The sequence below is a fragment of the Macrobrachium nipponense genome, chromosome 32 (assembly GCF_015104395.2).
Source record: "Macrobrachium nipponense isolate FS-2020 chromosome 32, ASM1510439v2, whole genome shotgun sequence".
Lineage (NCBI taxonomy): Eukaryota > Metazoa > Arthropoda > Malacostraca > Decapoda > Palaemonidae > Macrobrachium > Macrobrachium nipponense.
The window spans coordinates 42,521,571-42,541,570 of NC_061094.1; the positions used below are offsets into that span (position 1 = coordinate 42,521,571).

The 20,000-nt window shown below is 36.9% G+C and overlaps 1 protein-coding gene across 4 annotated transcripts in view; it reads right to left on the bottom strand.

Moving 5' to 3' along the window:
• Positions 1–20,000, bottom strand: part of LOC135207482 (protein abrupt-like) — a 322,624-nt gene that overhangs the window by 9,746 nt on the left and 292,878 nt on the right. The window contains exon 6 of one of the 4 annotated variants that reach the window (XM_064239262.1): positions 6,952–8,094. The exons of 2 other annotated variants lie outside the window; for them this stretch is intronic. In XM_064239262.1, the coding sequence (XP_064095332.1) occupies positions 7,475–8,094 (620 nt within the window). In that variant the 3' untranslated portion in view covers positions 6,952–7,474. Of the gene's footprint in view, positions 1–6,951; positions 8,095–20,000 lie in introns of those variants that run through there. One more of the 4 variants, XM_064239263.1, reaches the window with a different exon arrangement.

Sequence of the window (20,000 nt, forward strand, 5' to 3'; positions counted from 1 at the left end):
GGTAATGCGCAGACTGATTTGTCTAGTGTTTCTCCTTCGATGCTGTTAAGCAATTCGAGAGAATTATCATCAATTATTCCATTTTATCCATAATTCTTACGATAATCTCCGTGGGCTTTCTACCTACACGAAGGACGCACAAAGATGAGTTACGTGTATTATAAAGTATCCTGAAAATCAAATTTAGGCGATATTGTCGAATAATAATGGATCTCCCCCACATTTCAAACTTATTTTATAGTTGAGATTCAAGAAACTTTCTGTGAAGCTTATTCACAAAAAGAAGGGATTTTTTAAGTTAAACAATTTCGTAAGAATACAAACTATTTATAAAAATATTAGTTACATCTTACAATACCCTCTTTTTCTGAGTGAGAGAGAGAGAGAGAGAACTGAAAGGAAGCTACAATACTGTAAAGCAAAATATAATTTTGCTATTGTCATTTTTTTCCAATTTACTTTCTCTTGCATTTCTTAGGGTTCTTTTCATTACCTATTATTGTAAAACATTCTTTAATGAAGTAATATTAAAACACAGACTGAAAAATAGGAAGTAAAATACAAGACCACCACTTTTTTTTTTTTTACAAAAGTATATCTATCCAGAATTAACATTATGTAACGCATACAGTACCAGTAAAAGGGCACTAAGGTTACGAAAAGACTGAAACAAAAGAAGTAAAATACAAGCCTTTTTTTATTACGAGAAATGTAAATCTATTCAGCATTAAAAATAATATGTAAAACGTAAAAGTCAAATCTTGTACACACCTCTCCGAATCAGATGCGGGTGCTTGTAACAGATCGTGACGTCCAGATTGTCGTTTTTCTCTTCCAATTTTTATAACATGTTTGCTTCGAGTGCACGACTTTCATGCATGACGAGGCATTCTTCCAGGGTATAAAATGCTTGCGAAGTCGAGAACACAATGGTCTTCTAGCTCCTACCAATATCGTCTTTGTTTCGAGAACGAAAGTCTCCATCAGCCGGGAATACTGAGAGGACATAATTCCGAATGGTATTTCACGAACTAAAACTCGCAGTTTACAGATTGCAGTAGCGCATGTTCGTATACATGTATAGAGTCCGGGTTGTCATATAAATATTGCGGACACTTGGCACTATAGTGGATTCACATCAACCGTGCATGTGTTGTCTAGGCCAGTCCCTTACGACGCTCCTGATTGGCTGTTGATAAGTCAAGCACAGGGCTGGAAGCTCTGTCTCTCTCGAGAGTTCACGTAGGCAGGATGTATGTTCGACCTCTTCTGAGGAATACTGGTGAAAGACGTATCCCTCAGGAGAGGTGGAACACACACCCTGCCTATGTGAACTCTCTCGAGAGAGACTGAGATTTTCCAGCCCTGTGATTGGCTTATCAATAGCTAATCAAGGAGCGTCGTAAGGGACTGGCCTAGACATCACATGCGCGGTTGATGTGAATCTACTATAGTTCCACGGGGAGGCTTTGGAAATCTCATCCTAATTCCGTTTTTCCTGACTCGCGTAAACTTTCTTTCTTGAAGAGGTTTGTTGCTTCCTTTGTGGTTTATCCATATCCTTCTTCCTACATTATTCGTTCTTTTGTTTTCTTCGCGTTTAGGTAGCTTGTACCATTGGTCTTCGGTTTAAATGTTTTCCAAACCAGTTATATCACAACCTTAATTTAATGACAGACATCTTCAATCGGTCTCATTTCTGCTCTGCTAAACAATAATTATGTTTTAAATCATACTCATTCACTATAGATAATGCTGTTGCATAGATAATTTTCATCTCTTTTCTATATGACGTGAAAGGTCTTCTTCAATGGTTCTCATTTGTTTCCTGTTAAATAATGTCATCTGTGACCTTCTTTATAATGGAACGATCTTCGTTCGTTACTTTTTGCTAAATGATGATGTCTCCGATCATTCAATTCTTCCTCTACTACATCCTAAGACAAGTCTTCAATTGGTATCATCTGCTCTCAAATAATAAAATGAAATATAGAATTTTAGGCTAAACGCCAGGTACTGGGACCTATGAGGTCATTCTGCCCTGAAATGGAAATTGACATTAAAAAGGTTTCAAGGGCATCACAGGATTTGTTCTTCATCGGCAAAGTCATAGGTCTTCAAGTATTTTCATTGATCTCAACTGTAAAGCGAGATAAGTCTGCACTGGATCTCATTTAATCTCTGCTATGTGATGTGATGAGATGTGTTCTAGATCCTTCTCAACTGTGATTTGCCAAATCACGAGATCAATGTTCCCATAATCGCATTCAAATATATTCTACTTCTTTCTGCAAGAATTCAGTCAATCTATCTCTCCTTTCTCAAAGGCTTTCAGGGCGGTGTGCTGGACTTGATGATAAAAAAACTAACGTCAATAACCATAAATTTAAGAAATTCCACAACCTCATTTTACAGCGTTTTATGGCCTTTTTTTATTTCCTAGGCGTCCCAGGTCATCGGCGCACAAAGTTCGGTGTTAACATTACGTAGACTATCTATCAAGTGATGTTAAGACAAGAGGAAATACTCGTAAGAACATATTTTTTGACAATGACTTATTTCACCCTGAATACACAGCCAAAGTTGGACATACTAATCCTTTTAAAAGTCATATATATCACCACGAGGATGGATATACAGGCTTAGTATAATTTGCCATAATAACTTGATCTTGATTGGGAGGGTCTTTTTTTTTTACCGGGGACATCTGGACGAGAGAGAGAGAGAGAGAGAGAGAGAGAGAGAGAGAGAGAGAGAACATTTCACAAAGGACTGTCTGTTTACAAACTAAGAATCAATCATAGTGAATATGGATATGACCAAGTAATACAAGAATGCAAAAGTTTCTCATATTTAAATCGAAAAAAATGTCCTAACCTGTCATACATAACTATGATTCTGAAGCTCAAATCCTTCATAAACAAACTAATTGTTTAATTTTAGTATAAAATTAAGTAAAAAAAAAAATGAACATGAAATGAATCACGCAAATATCATATTAGTGGAGTAATTTTCCGTTCTCCAAAATACCTAAACTTTTCCATGTACAGTACATATTATTATAGAAATGTATTGACATGAGAATTAGTACAATATAGCGTGTCCCTTTTAATTCATTTCTAAAATCGTTCATTTTTATGTCCATTTCAACTGATTTTCCGACGGATGGAACATTCAGTTCCCTCCGGACTGCAATGGCCGTGCAACTCACATTGAATTCTATTTCAAAGTTTAAAATTTCCATCCTTTATTTCTTTATAGTTTGAATGACACTACTTGTCACCCTTGATTGGTGGTGTTCAGTACCGAAAGAATCATACATCAGTGACATTCATTATTATATTGAAATGTTCATACTCAAACGGGAGGCTGAAATAATACCGAAAGATATGCTATAACTGCTATTCATAAAATACGCGCGGACACACATACATAATTATAATAACATATCTTTATCTATACTCGGTTTTTTTCCACCTGTCCATCCGCCTGTGGTACTCGCGCATGGTAACACTGCGTCCCGGGCTTTAAATAGTTACGCTATGTGTAAGTTTTAGGTAAATAAAAGGATATCTGGGTGTACATTTGCAACTATATGTGTTTTAATCGAATATTAACGGTGTAACTCGCATACAGTAAATTATTAAAATACTTTTCAGTTGCAAATGTACACCCAGATATCCTTTTATTTATCTAAAACTTACACATAACGTAAATATTTAAAGCCGGGACGCAGTGTTACCATACGCGAGCACCACAGGCGGGTGGACAGATGGAAAAAAACCGAGTATGGTTACAAGCACGCACACGTTATTAGTCCAGTGTAATTGGAACCTCTAAAGTTCAAGCAAAGCAACGTATTACTACCCTACAATAACTTTCCTTGTATACGAATAATTTACCCCAAAAAAATTTTCATCTATTCATTTATTGTTTTTTTTTTTTTTTTTTTTTTAATGATCCTTGTTATTACCTTCTGTTACTTTCGAATGAACTCCATATTCTTGGGACGCTTAAATTTCAAGCCATTGGCCCCTTGTGGTGGGTTTGTTCCAAATGAATAAGGCTTATCATCTGAATAACAATAATAATAATAATAATTAAAAAAGAAAGTATAATATTAATATGGGCTCATCTCAATATTAATCTTACTATACTATAATGGGCGTTATGTCCGTCCGTCTGTCATTCAATCGCGGCCAAACGGCTGGTCCGATGGGCATGAAACTTGGCAGGGTTATAGTGGGGGACCCTTAAGATGGTTTATAATGGGGTTTCAGCCTACCTCCCTCCCCCTCCGAAGGGGGTGGGAGCGAGAAAAGATTCCCTGAAATGGAGCTGGTTCTGCCTGTGAAACGGGCTGGTTACGCCCGTAGACTCTGTTATATTGCGAATTTATTATACATAATTGTTAAAAAACACAAGCAAGTCACTTATATGAAGCAGCAGATGAATATGCTTTTAGTAAAGATTGGGAAATAATAATAATAATAATAATAATAATAATAATAATAATAATAATAATAATAATAATAATAATGGGCACAGCTTTCCGTTTCGAAAATTATGATAATGGTTGCAGGTCCACAATAATATAGCTTGAGAGAGTTGATGGTCTTTAATGGATATTAAAAGCTTTCGAACCTTGTACTAAAAAAAACATCCTCAGTCAAGTGTCACTTGACTGAGGATGAACCTATCGCAAGGTTCGAAAGCTTTTAAATATTTATAATACTAATAAGACGAAAAAGAAGAAGAAGAAGAAGAATTAAAGGTTCTCATATTGAAGTGGCTGTTTGAACTCAGTATTAGAGGGGTGTGACAGTGAATTGTGTACTTAATAATAAGTAGTAAAAAGGACTTTTGAGCGAAGAAAAAAACAATAAAAATATAAACAGTCACTGTCAAGATCAGAATGCCACCCGAGAGACGGAGTGTTCGCGATCGATATATATACATATATAATATATATATTAATATATTATATATATATATATATTCTAATATATATATAATAAATATATATCAAATATATATATATATATCATACAGATAGATAGATAGATAGATATGAAAATAATCGAGCATGAGGGAAAGAATGTTGATTCTCATTGCTCCTTGGGAGGTCCTCGGCTTCATTTGCCACGGGAGATCTTATTTTATCGGCGACTCCCGCTGTTTCCGTTCCCCAGTTACGAATTAAGTAGGTTAGAGAGAGAGAGAGAGAGAGAGAGAGAGAGAGAGAGAGAGAGAGAAATTATTATTAAAAGAATGTTTCACAGAACGTTTATTTAAAATATAAATTAAAATTCAGAAACGAGCAAGAGAAAGAGAACAAAAATATTTCGTATTCTCACGCGTACACGTACACACACACACACACACATACACACAAACACACAGAAAGAGAGAGAGAGAGAGAGAGAGAGAGAGAGAGAGAGAGAGAGAGAGAGAGAGAGAGAGAGAGAGATTATTATTAAAAGAATGTTTCACAGAAAGTCTATTTTAAATATAAATTAAAATTCAGAAACGAGAAAGAGAAAGCGAACAAAAATATTTCGTATTCTCACGCGCATACACACACACACACACACAAAGAGCAGGCGATTCTTGATAGTTAGATAAGACTGTACCATCTCCGAGTATAAAAGGTTGGCTATAAACTCACGTACACAAATAAGACGGATGGAAAGTTCAATCAAGAAGTTAATCCTTGAGATTAAACAGCAGTAAATCTTCGAATGTCTCTTTATTTTCTTTTCCTTCTCTAAATCTTCAGCTGAAAACCCTTATGGACAGAGTCAACAGCCTATACACCCAAGAGTGTTCCAAAGGGAAATCACCATGCCAGAGAGAGAGAGAGAGAGAGAGAGAGAGAGAGAGAGAGAGAGAGAGAGAGAGAGAGAGAGAGAGAGAGAGAGAGATCTTACTGAAGCTCTCCACCAAAGGTGAAACAGATAATGAATATGAACATCTTTAAATGGACACTGGTTGTCATATTAGAGAGAGAGAGAGAGAGAGAGAGAGAGAGAGAGAGAGAGAGAGAGTCTTACTAAAGCCTTCCCACCAAAGATAAAACAGATACTTAATACGAAAATCTTGATAAGGACATTTGTAGTCATATTATGAGATCAGTCACTCATGTTTTGTTAGAGGGAACTACAGTCAGAAGTAACGGACTGGAATCCGATCGAAACATTGATTGTGTAATTACTTACTACTTGCTTATGGAACACAAGCAAATGAATCTTAAAATTCATTACAAAAGTACATCTCACGAGACATTTCTATTATGAGATAATCGCCTTTTAATTTTACAACGAAATAACATAAGCATGAGACATTTACTCTTTTCGATGACTGGTTAGGAATATCAGAAACTTCTGTCAGTGTCGTATATTACACATGTCTGTAATGAACAGAGAACAGTATACAATATGCAGTCTCTGAGAATCGAGTGGTTCTCATTTCATTCTCTCTCTCTCTCTCTCTCTCTCTCTCTCTCTCTCTCTATCTATATATATATATATATATATATATATATATATATATATATGGATATATATATAATATATATATATATATATATATATATATATATATATACATATATATACATATATATATATATATATATATATATTATATATATTATATACATACATACATACACACACACACACACACACACACACACACACACACAACACACACACACACACACATATATATATATATATATATAAGATTATATATATATATATATATATATAATATATATATTATTTATATATCACACACACACATTCGCAGACAGACAGATCGGTAGTTATTAACATAAATAATACACCAGCGTTTGGAAATAGGAATAAGTCTCATAAGTATAAAAGGGTTAATGAAACGACGACCTAAATATATATATATATACATGATTATTTCGAAAGCCAATTACAAATATAATGTGTGTGTCACTTCTTACATAATAAAAACAGAAAAAAAATCTCACAGTAATCTGAAAATAACATTCGGTCAACGAATACATTGAGCTGGTGACCTGAATCGCAGACAATGAACGCAGACGTAAGCGTGGAGCAAAGAATGAAAGAGAGGAAGTGAATAAATAAGCGAGGAGAAAGGAATTAAAGAGAGGAATCTAAAATAAATATTAAGTGGAGGAAGGCGCCAATGAATCGGATAAAGAGTGACTTTTCTTGATCAGAAAACCTTGGAGTCAGTCTTACTACTGACCGAAGAACACTGCCAGGGTTACGCATTGTCCTGAAGCGGGTTTTGTGAATGATGTTGATGTTGATGTTGATGTTGATGATGATGAGGATGGTGATGCTGATGATGATGATGTTGATGGTGATGAGGGGCATGGTGAGCGGTGGTGTCTTGCATACTGTACCCGTATGACATATGTTGTTGTTGTTGTTGTTGTTGTTGTTGTTGTTCGTGAGTTTGCGACTGTGTATTAGTCCCATAGGCTTGCACGCCCTGGGTCTGAACGGAAGGTGCCAAGTCTTGGGATCGATCCGCGGAGGAAGACGAGAGGGTGGCAGGGGCCGTGGGATGCTGGTGAGCGTTCGTCGAATGGGCATCGGACCTGGTCGTCGAAGCTGCAGGAGGAGGAGGAGGAGGAGGAGGAGGAGGTTGGGGGAGGAGGAGGAGGTTGGGGGAGGGCGAAGGGGTGGGTGAAGGCGTCCAGCTGCCGCGCCGTGACGTGATGGACTCTGTACATGTGGGTGAGCACATTGGATCGGTTGCGACAGTTCTTGCCGCACACGGGGCACAGGGCCGTGCTGGGGTCGTGCGCGGTGTGGTGGTCCCGCACGTGACGGCTCAAATTGCTTCGCGAGCGAAACTCTCGGCCACAGTACGTGCACATGTGGCCTCTCCCTCCTCCTCCTCCTCCTCCTCCTCCTCCATGAGTCAAACCACTCAAAATGGTCCTAGTGACTCCGTAGGCGTCTTTGGTCGGTGTTTCCTCTTGACTAGCAGTGTACCCGGCGGAGGTGGCATACCGTCTGCTTCCGCCCCCGCTGCCGTCGGCCCCTGCCATGACTGGATTGACAGCAGCCTCCGCGTTCACGTCTGCAATTGGACAACCCTGCCATCAGATACACGTTGCTGCCAACGGGACACAGACACACATGGCCCTACTCAAAACTCCTAACTGATAAGATTTCTTGAGACAAGAAAACCACACATCACAAACAGCATTCTCAAAAATACAATACATGGTATTGAAATGTCATTTCTTACGCACTACAAAAATAGAATATGGTTAAAACTTGTGGGAATCTCAATGACGAGGATCTCTGAATGAATGTCTTTTTCGAGAGATGAATGAGGAGGAGTTTGTTTGGTTTGGGGGATGTGGTCGGATGTTTCATGATGGGTCAACTGACTGTCGCCGAAGAGTACAAAGTATGAACCTCATTTCATCACTGACTTTTCCTTATTCCTCATTCATCTGTCAATGACTGATCGACGGAACGCAGTGGCATCGTTTCTAGTGTGACTCTAAGAAGAAGAGGAAGGAGGAGGAGGAGGAGGTTCGGTCTCTTGGCTAAAGTACTGAGAGCTATCTGATATCCCCGACGAGGACAAGACATCCGAAGGTAACCAAACGCCCGGTTGCAATTGCTGTTGATGATGCTGCTGATAAAGATGGTTCCTGTGGGTGGCATTGTTGGTCTCGGGATGCTGATGCTGATGGGAAAGAGGGATGCTGGAAGAGGTAGCAGAAGAAGAAGTAGAAGAAGAAGAAGGGAGATGCAGAGGAGGCAGGGGCTGGGCCGTGGCGATGGCGTGTTGCATGGCCTGGTCCCGGTTCTTCTCCTCCCGGTGGTACATGGTGATGTGGTACCTGAGGGAGTTCTTCGAGGAGTACTTCTTGTTGCAGTAAGGGCACGTGAAGATCTGGGGCACGGCGGCGTGCAGGTCGCGGACGTGAGTGTTCAGATTGGACTTGGAGGAGTAACACTTGAAGCAATGGGGGCACTTGTACGGTTTGAAGCGGCCATCTGAAATGAAGCAAAACATGGCTGGTGAACCTTGCGTCTGTGACAACTGCGGCTTCGTCTGAATCACACCACACCATCATTCCTCAGAGGACCTTTCCTCGGGGGAGCATGAGTCTGGAAATGGAGCAACAAAACAACGGTCGTGTATGGGTACATATATACTTTTAATAAATATCTGTGGAGATTTATTTTCAAATATATGTACCCATACAGAACTGAGGATTTGTTTCTCCATGATGATGATGATAGTGACATTGGTGTTCAAGAGAGGAGGAGGAGGAGGAGAGGAGGAGGAGGAGGAGGAGGAGGAGGAGAAGAAGAAGAAGAAGAGGAAGAAGATGAAGAAGACGGGTAGGGGGGAGGGGTCATGCCATCATCATGATCACCATTTGTCCCTATCACTTCCACCAGACTTCCCTCGTCATCATCATTTCTAGACGAAGGAATGTAGTACATTAGGTTCCATTTTCCACCTCCAACAGGACTCGAAGGGTCTCTTTCTCTACGACAGCCAACAACGCTACAGAAAAGTACAAACGGCAAAAGAACTTACTCTCATACGAGCTAAGAAAGGGGCAAGTAACGCTAGCTGTTACTAATAAGCATTCTTCAACAAGTCGAAATCCTACATTGCAGAGATAGGTTAGGGATACAAGGAAAGGAAGCTATCGAAGACCAATCCAGAGCCAGTTTACATAAGACGCCACTGCACGAAGGAATTTTTCATAATTATATGAGATATATAATTCTGTATTTTTGCACCGGCTTGACATATATATATATGATACACAAATATATTTATATTTTTTTTATCATGTCACCTGGGCATTTTCCATAGCTACAAAAGTTGTTTAATATCCAATTCAATCCACCTAATGAAATAATAATGAAGTAGAATAATAACTGATGTATGTATGTATGTATGTAAGTATGTATACTGACTCTTCATGCACCAGATCCCCTTCATTCTCAAAAAAAAAAGATGGTCTCTTTCTCTGAAGGAAAATGATTGTTTTAAACGCCGTAACTAAGATACGCTTGTCTTTTGTTTCCCAGACCGTGAGTGCGTGCTGCTTGTTTCAAAGAGAACAGTAACCACAATGTGTTGTGATGATGCTTCTTCTTCGAACTTTGAGAGATAATTTCAGACTAACTTAAATCCCTTTCGTTTTTGTTATTACTATTGGTTTGTGATATCCATCTTTATTTTTCATTTCATTTAATCTATTCATTTATTTATTTATTTATTTTGGAATCGTCCTCTACCAATGCATTTGTTTTGTTCTCCATATGAACAATATATAATTGTGAAAGTTTCTTTAGCAAAATGGTCATTATCTACTTCATAGTCATCGTCATTATTTCATGCAAACATGAACTTATTTACATGAAATATCCCGGTCATTATATCCATAAAATCCAGCAAGTAAAGTAACCTACTTCGTTGAAAAGAGAGAAAAGTTAACTTGAACATATTGAGGTATCTAATACAAGGAATCCATAAAAACGCCAAAATATAGAGAAAATACTATATTTCGGAGACTGCTGTCTCTCTAAAGAGAGAGACAGCAGTCTCTGAAATATAGTATTTTCTCTTTATATTCTGGCGTTTTTATGGGCTTCTTTTATTAGATGGAATTCAGTTGACAGAACATTTTTACTAGGCATATTGAGGTATCTGTGAACAAGCAATCTGCAGACCATATGAAAAACTAAATAAGCCTAAACCTTGCGAAAAGTTGGGCTTCAAAGGCAAAACAACAAGATTTTTGCGATTAGTTTTCCATAGACGCTCTATTTCCAAAACGAACTTCTGGTATCTTTAAAGCCAGCTCAAGTGGTAGTGCGTGCTACTTCATAGGTTCGGCTTTTTATCTATTTATTTTTTTAAGCTTAAAAAACCACAGTAGATGCACGTGACTTCATTAAATAAGCGAACACCACAAGAAAATGATAGGCAGAAATCCAAGCGCTTTCGTTTCTACAAGACATTGTCAAGGAGCGACAATGTCTTAGTAAAGACGAAAGCGATTGGATTTCTGCCTATCATTTTCCTGTGGTGTTCGCTTAATTATTTTTTTACGTCTTTTTTATTAATTTTTTTTTAAGGTGGCACGATGGCTCACTACCAGTACCAACTATATTTAATTTCCCTTTACAGAATGAAAATGGAACAACTCTTCTGGAAGTTCTACGGATGGTCATGAGTTTAGTAGAAGCTGTTAAACTACTTTCTTACTTCATCTGATCACCAAGTAACTCTATATTCACGATTTCATTTACCTGTGTTTCTGAAAGTCGTCTCTGTTCTCGTTTTTTTAAGAGCATGAAAACATTACGCTCTGAATATTCTCTGCGAGTTAATATAGTCTAGAAGAATGTCCACACAGTTTTAAAAATAATAATACTATTACAACAGAACGGCCTCATGGTTGGAATAAAATTCTTAACACGATTAAGCCAGCGTCCGTTACAAACTGGACATAAATTTCAAGCATTTGCATTCTTGTCAAAATAATACCCGGCGAAACTTACATTATTCTTTGCATATTGAACGTTTATCGAGGCGCAAGTTGAAAAAAAGGCACCATTAAGAATAAAGGGAAGCAATCTTGTAAATCCTGATTTTCCGAGGGTGTATATCGCTATGAAATAACTATTTATTAATAGATGAAGATCACATTAATAATACATAAAAATGAATAGAATAAGTCCGTCCAAACTTTAAGAACCTTTTGGACAACCTATGATAAGTTGGTGTCGTGAAATTTCGAAAATTATATGTTGTTGAGGATCTTATTTCCAAGTTTTGGTATTCATTAGCGAGAGAGAAACTCAATGCCCGAATGCATTGACTTTTAGTCAATTCAGTTCGCGAGCAATTCCTACTTTCTCAAGCACTGGCTGCTATTTCCAAGAAGAAGAAGAAGAAGAAGAAGAAAGAGAAGAAGAAAAACAGCCCGATAAAGATGGAGATAAAGGCGCACCCTTTTCCCTCCTCTCCCATTACCCGAGTCAAAACTGGGCACTTAACTTCGATGATCGTGACAAGGTGTCGTGCACCAACTAGCACCCTATATATATATACAAGAGGTGACCGCGATAGCACGGGGCCAATTGCTCGTAATATTCGACGAGACACAAATGAGGAAATTCCCGATGACCCCCAAAAAGAACGATTATTACCGAATGCATCCAATCTCCAACTCTCCTCGAAAAAATCTTCATTTTTACGAATCTGTCAACAAAAGTGTCTAGAATTTCCATCCAATCATTAACTTTTCTGGGGAAATAACGTCATTTTTATAAATCTGCCAACAAAGGTGTCCAGGATTAACACCCAATCATCTACCTTTCAGGAAAAATATCTTCATTTCCATGAATTTGTCGGCAAAGACGTCTAGCATTTCATGAACCAGGTGGAACACGCCCTTTGGTGCGTACCATTCGATCAAAAGAGGCAATGTGTAATCTCTAGAAGGCTCTTATATACACGTGGAAATGTATCGACCCCTTCTCAGAGGAGGGCGTGGTCCGTCCTGCAGGACCTGGCAAGACCGATAGGTTGCATGTACGTATGTCCTCCTGGCATTAAGCCAGACAAAGGAAGAGCTGCACTCTTAAATGTCTCGGCCAGTTCATTAGAAGAACTCTCTTAAACTGGCAATAAATCGGATATCACGAGCCCGGATCGAATAGGCCAGGCGGTTCGGTTTACTCTGGGAAGTAGTAGTACCTCGGTACGCTCGTATCCACCACACCAAGGAACCGACCGATAGACAGATAAGGAAAATTCCACGATGTGCTCTCTTCTAGATCGCTTTCTGCTCGTTAATGGCGCGGTCTTGAAATTGGTGGATTTATAGATGGCGCGATCTTTAAATGACTGTATTTAAATCTTAAAATGTTCATGAATACATACTACAGCTTTGATATTCAGTATTATTCAGTCTTATTGGCTACTTTATGAACAAGAGCCTGTCTTGGCATAACGCCAGCTTAATCTTAAAACAACGACAACAACAACATCAGTAAGTACGTACAAGAAAAACCATGTATATATATTTACGTATTTGCGTACTCCCTCAACTACACATGACCTTAAAGTTAAAAAAAAAGACGAAGAAGAAGAAGAAGAAGAAGAAGTAAGCAGTTAGGTAATATATCTGATAGGAAAACATGAGTCCACTTCTAATTGCTATTAGCCTTTCTCCGTAATCCAGACGAAAGGAGCATCAATTAAAAGATTGCTTATAGCAAACAAATGTGTACATGAAGCAGAGCACGAACTGATGCACAGAGAAGCATGCTTTCGTCTTGAAGATCACGGAGGGACAAGAAACCTAAACCTTTATCTAATCAAGGATTCGTAGATTAAAAAAAAAAAAATTAGGGTGAGGGAACATACGTGGTATTAACCCTGAAAGGTTAGAGCACCTTACCTCAGCAAAAAATCCTGTAGAGAGAGAGAGAGAGAGAGAGAGAGAGAGAGAGAGAGAATGTGGACGTACTTCATACACTTTTTTACTCTTTTTCCACAATTAGGGTTTAATATCATTAAATTATAATTCAATATAATAGGGTTTTCCCATAATTAGGGTTCTAATACAATAAGTGATTATCCTTTAGTGAGAGGTATACCGAAAAGATTATCTTGCTTATAGGCCTAAACAAAAATAATGGATACGCACATTATCTTAAAGAGGACATTATACTGTTTTTCCAAAAAGCAGCATAATTTCTCCACTAGTAATTGAATACCCATTTGCCATCAGGTAATTGCTGGACAAAAACATTTAAGGTTCCCAACTGGGCAGATAACCGAGACGTTCCTTTGGGGTAAATAACTATAGTAGATTCACATCGAGCGTGCATCTGATGTCTACGCCAGTCCTTACGACGCTCCTGATTGGCTGTTGAAAAGCCAATCACAGGGCTGGAAACTCTCAGTCTCTCGAGAGAGTTCACATAGACAGGATGTTTGTTCCACCTCTCCTGAGGGATACTTTTAACAGACGTATCCCTCAGGAGAGGTAGAATATACATCCTGCCTATGTGAACTCTCTCGAGAGATTGAAAGTTTCCAGCCCAGTGATTGGCTTATCAACAGTCAATCTGGAGCGTTGTAAGGGACGGGTCTAGACATCCAATGCACGGTTGATGTGAATCTACTGTAGTAACATTATATATATATATATATATATATATATATATATATATATATATATAAACTCACCTCATTAAACTGATAATTTATCACACGAAGCGGTTATTGCTGTACCAAGTACTTCAAGGAAACCAGCAACGAGTTTTACCTCTTACAAGAAATCGTTCAACAGTTTCCAATTAGCCATTTACTGCCAGTTTTCTCCACAATCTAGATAACTTATTTGATTGGCTGTTTATTCAACCGATCTCTTGAACTTATTGAGTGGAAAGTTTTCCTGCCGTTGCAAGTTCCCGCGAGCTGATTATCGGCGGTGCTCTAATGAGTTATAATTTCAAGTTGGTAATTTTTCACCGTCAGCTAATTACTACCAGGTTTTCACATGAACTAATAATCAATTTTGTTGGCCAAATAGTTACTACACCTCTTCACCGCGTCATTACCGAAAGTTTGCTCATCGCGTATTCGAAAGTTATTATCTGATATGTCACATAATTTCAGATTATTCGATAAAGATTATCATTAACCATCTATTTATCTAAATTATCAGTTTTCCTAATAACTGACAGACAAATAAGTCAAGTCACCAATCTTTCCATTGGCCAGTTATTAATATGTTCCAAGTCATCTACAATTTTCCTAACAGCTGTAGGAAGCTATAGTAGATTCACATCACCCGTGCATTTGATGCCTAGGCCAGTCCCTTACGACGCTCCTGATTGGCTGTTGATGAGCCACTCTCAGGGCTGGAAACTCTCAGTCTCTCTCGAGCGTTCACATGGGTAGGATCTATGTTCCACCTCTCCTGAGGTATACTTCTTTCAGGAGAGGTGGAACATACATCTTGCCTACGTGAATTCTTGAGAGAGAGTGATAGTTTCCAGCCCTGTGAGTGGCTTATCAACAGCCAATCAGGAGCGTCGTAAGGGACTGGCCTAGGCATCAAATGCACGGTTGATGTGAATCTACAATAGCCGATCTCATAACACCTCTCCTTAGCCAGCTGATTCATTTTCCATTACAGAACGGAAGAGAGAACAGAGTACCAAAGCTTGGGAGCTGAAGGAAAATTACAAGTCAGATATCTTCCATAATGACTGACGTCATTCCGCCACCCAAATCCTATTTGACCTCGACGACCCATTACGGGAAACTTTCTGCTTCAGCCTGAAACTCAATTTTCCCCCTAAAGTCTGTCATTACACTTTCCAGCATCAGGCGTAGGAAGTTTTCAACGCAAGACAGTTAGAGGAGTTTCCCTTTGTTCGTTATATCGTGGTTTTCCCGCTGTTAAAACTTGACTCGTGTTTCTGCCAGTCACTGGTAAGAATTCATTCTTGTGACTGCGTTTATATTTTAGTAAACTTTCGTATAATAAAACATGTTTGCCAAATAGCCAAAAATGTTCTAAACATATCCAACAATATGTTAATCATTATGTGTATTTTAATTATCAGTCTTTTCGCGCGTAAGAAAATATATGTACTTTAAAGCCATTGTCTAAAGAGAAACGGAAAATAAATGTACTGAAATGAACACTAAACTTGGAAGAAGTATGGGTTATTTTACCAACACAAACAGCATCACAAAACAGAAGTACGATTCATACTCTATCATTGTGATACTTAGTATAGCGTGAGTATTTTAACATATAAAATACAAAGCTTTGGATTTCTTCGTAAGAAATTGTCCGAAATTGCAACATACGCACACACACACGTTGTATATATATATATATATATATATATATATATATATATATATATATATATATATATATATATAAATATATACACGTGTGTATGTGCGTATGTTGCAATTTCGGACAATTTCTTACGTAGAAATCCAAAGATTTGTATGTATATATATATATATATATATATATATATATATATATATATATATATATATATATATATATATATATCAAGAATAAAAGGCCTATTAAAACACTCAGGTTTAAAGCTAATGGGCCTTTCATACTTGAGACATATCCTGTTTTAACAGAAGAATTGATTTACACACACGCGCACACACACATAAACGTTATTGGCCTCCCAATAATTCCATGATATACCTGATGCTTATGACAAGAATCCAATACTGTTTTTCTTACATTCTGCGAGTGATGCTTTCAAAGCAAAACCTGCCAATGTTCTGTGTAAGGTCATTTATACAGAGCTCGGGCAATGTAACATACCAAAGATTCAGCCTCTATTTCCCTGACAGACTAATCTTGGCTTATTTGTCTTTCTTTGTGTCTGTTATCGCAACCGACAAGGCTACCGATGACAGTGACAGAGTGTCTAAGTGTCGAACAACGACTGCATGGGGCTTTAACTTTTGCAGCTGAAAAAAAGATACGGAATAAAAGTAAATAATCTACGAAAAAGAAATAAGGCGTAAAAGTCAATCCATGAAAAAATAAGGTATAAAAGTAAATCATTCTTGAAAAAAACAAGGAATAAAAGTGAATAATCCATGAAAAAATAAGGTCAAAAGTAAATAATCCTTGAAAAAAAAACAAGGAATAAAAGTGGATAATCCATGAAAAATAAGGTATAAAAGTAAATAATCCTTGAAAAAAAGGAATAAAAGTGAATAATCCATGAAAAGAATAAAGCATAAAAGTAAATAATCCATAAGAAAAATTAAGGCATAAGTCTATAATCCATGAAAAAAAGGCAAAACACACAAATAAATAATTAGAGCTTGAATAGAATGCAACATAAATAAATATCAACACTTATATTTCATGAAGGCAATTGAGGAAACCACTCTGTGCATTTTATTTTCTTTTTTTATTGATAATTGGAATAACTGACTAGAGTAATTGCGCACCCCTCTGTGCTTCTTAAGCCACGTTGGGCGACGCATTTAATTACCGAAGACTAATAATCTCGAACCATGGTATCCCGCATTCTGAGGTTTGAGTTCTTTCATTTACAGTTGCGCTTTCCCTGATTTAGCTTATTGTTTTAATATTATATATATATATATATATATATATATATATATATATATATATATATGGACCCTGTTGGCGTGCGCTGGAACCCGGCGCTGCTGTCTCTTCTACCCAAATGATATCCCCCGCCCCTTAACCTATCCCAACCCCACGTGGGCCGGATAAACCGGTTTGCATGGGGTGGGTGGCTGTGACATGACTCCACTACTGTTACCCGGAGGAGGAAAAACAAGATCCATTCGGATTTTATTATTGTATATTATATACACATACACACACACACACACACACACACACATATATATATATATAATATATATATATATATATATGTATATATATATATATAAATATTCATATTATATTCATATATATATATATATATATATATATATATATATTATATATATATATATATGCGAGTATGTATGTTTATTTGCGTCAGTAAACCTTTATTCTTGACGCAGGTCATTACGTTTCACATACTGACATTCTGTTCTGTAAAGGGTTCTCAAGTACGTTTATAATCGAATTCACTTAACATGTAAAAATACATAAAAATAAATTTAATAACAGTAACAGTAACAACCTTTATAACAATCCAACTCCGTGTAAATCTATAACATAAAAAATGTAATAGCGGTAATAATAACAGCCTTTACAACAAATTCTGTTGTCACCTACAACTCCGTTAGTTCGGAGAAAATACGCGATCTTTATTTCAACGATTAATAAAGAAATTCGCAAACAAGAGGTGAGAAGTGCATTGTGCTTCCCACAGACTGCTCTCATATCCGGCGAATCTCATACAACTACGGGGCCTTAAAGAGAATGTCTTGAATACTGCTACATTAAAACGTGCACACACAATAATGAATTTCACTGAATACCAAAATATTCCAGAGTAATAATGTGTACTGGTGAGTCTAGGCGAGTCTACTGATTAAACTACAGGTGCGCAACTCTTATAAAGGATTTAGACTCTGGACGAGAGAATCGGAAATTGCTAAACTTGATTTTAAATGAAAATTGAGGTCAAAATTACTTCCTTACCAGATTCAAATATAAATTATTTACAAATTTAAACTTATTAATAATGATTCCATGAAAATATCAATTAGTACAGTAGATGCACACACATACACAGAAGCATATGATATTCACCAATATACAAGAAAATCATGAACAATAGATATACACAAAAAACATTCCAGTAGTCATCATAAACTTAAAAAGATATAAGGTCAAGCTACCACAAAATACAGGAAATTCAGGAATTCGTATACTGACCTTTTAACTTCCAATTTCTATTTCTAAACCTTTAAACATTTCCTGTTATAAGATTTGAAGTTCTTCGATACACTGAAAGTGATAATTGATGATGTCTTTTATTCTCACGTTAATGTGTGTTATTGTTTCAAGGCCTAAAGACCAGCAACAAAATTTACACAAATAACAACTGTAAATATTTCTATGATTTACATTTTACCATTCACTGCGTTTTAAAAATCAGCCCTTCACGATCATTATTCAGAAAATGAAACCTATTCATAGGGAACAAGCCCAATGGAGGCCATTTGCTTGAGATTCAAGCTTCCAACAAATAGATGGTGTTCTTTTTAATGGAATAACAGAAGGTGAAAGGAAATACAGAAAGGAAAGGTTAGTTATTACAAAAGAAAAAAAATGAACAAACCAATAAATATAAAGCTAAAAATGTAAATTATGAAAATACAACTGTTTATCTTAAAGAAATAACAGAAGGTGATAGGAAATACAGAAAGAAACGGATAGTTTCTGCAAGAGGAAAAAATTAACAAACCAATAAATAAAAAGCTAAAAATGTAAATTATGAATATACAAGAATTGTTGTAGGTAGTCAGGCACTGAATCTTGGCTTGAACTTCTGAGGCATTTTCTAGGAGGTCTTACAGACTCTGCAGTCCCAGATAATCACAGAGATTAAGGTAGTTTTTATAGCTTGTGACTGACTGCAAGCTACGTAGCATTTTCAAAGCTCATCTTCACTAACCGTTCTAGAAATATTCAAACTACAATTTTACACAGAATGTCTCTGGTCCAAAATTGGTAAATAATAATAATAATAATAATAATAATAATAATAATAATAATAATAATAATAATAATAATAATAAAAGAAAGGGAAAAAATGGATAAGTATCAAGACCTGAAAATAGAAATAAGAAGGATATGGGATATGCCAGTGGAAAATGTACCCATAATCATAGGGACACGAGGCACGATCCCAAGATCCCTGAAAAGGAATCTGGAAAACTAAAGGCTGAAGTAGCTCCAGGACTCATGCAGAAGAGTGTGATCCTAGAAACGGCGCACATAGTAAGAAAAGTGGTGGACTCCTAAGGAGGCAGGATGCAACCCGGAACCCCACACTATAAATACCACCCAGTCGAATTGGAGGACTTTGATAGACAAAAATAATAATAATAATAATAATAATAATAATAATAATAATAATAATAATAAAGTTATCTTTTGACGTAAGAGTGCCCGCCGTTTGGCACACTACCACTTCAAGCAAGTTTCATAGACCCTTACGAATTCTATTGAAAACAAATCAAGTAAGAGTCACATCGGGTAACTCTTTGTGAAAACCATTCTTACACAAGCAAGAACCGTTCACTGGATCCAAGACTAGTCAAATAACAATACAAATTAAGTAATGTTTAATAATAAATGTAAAATTCTTAAAATGAGATCGTGGTTTTGGTAGTTTCCACAAATTTTAATAAAATGTGACAGAACATTTCCAGACAACCATTGTTTAAGGAGTGTTGTAATAAATGAGAGCACGGTT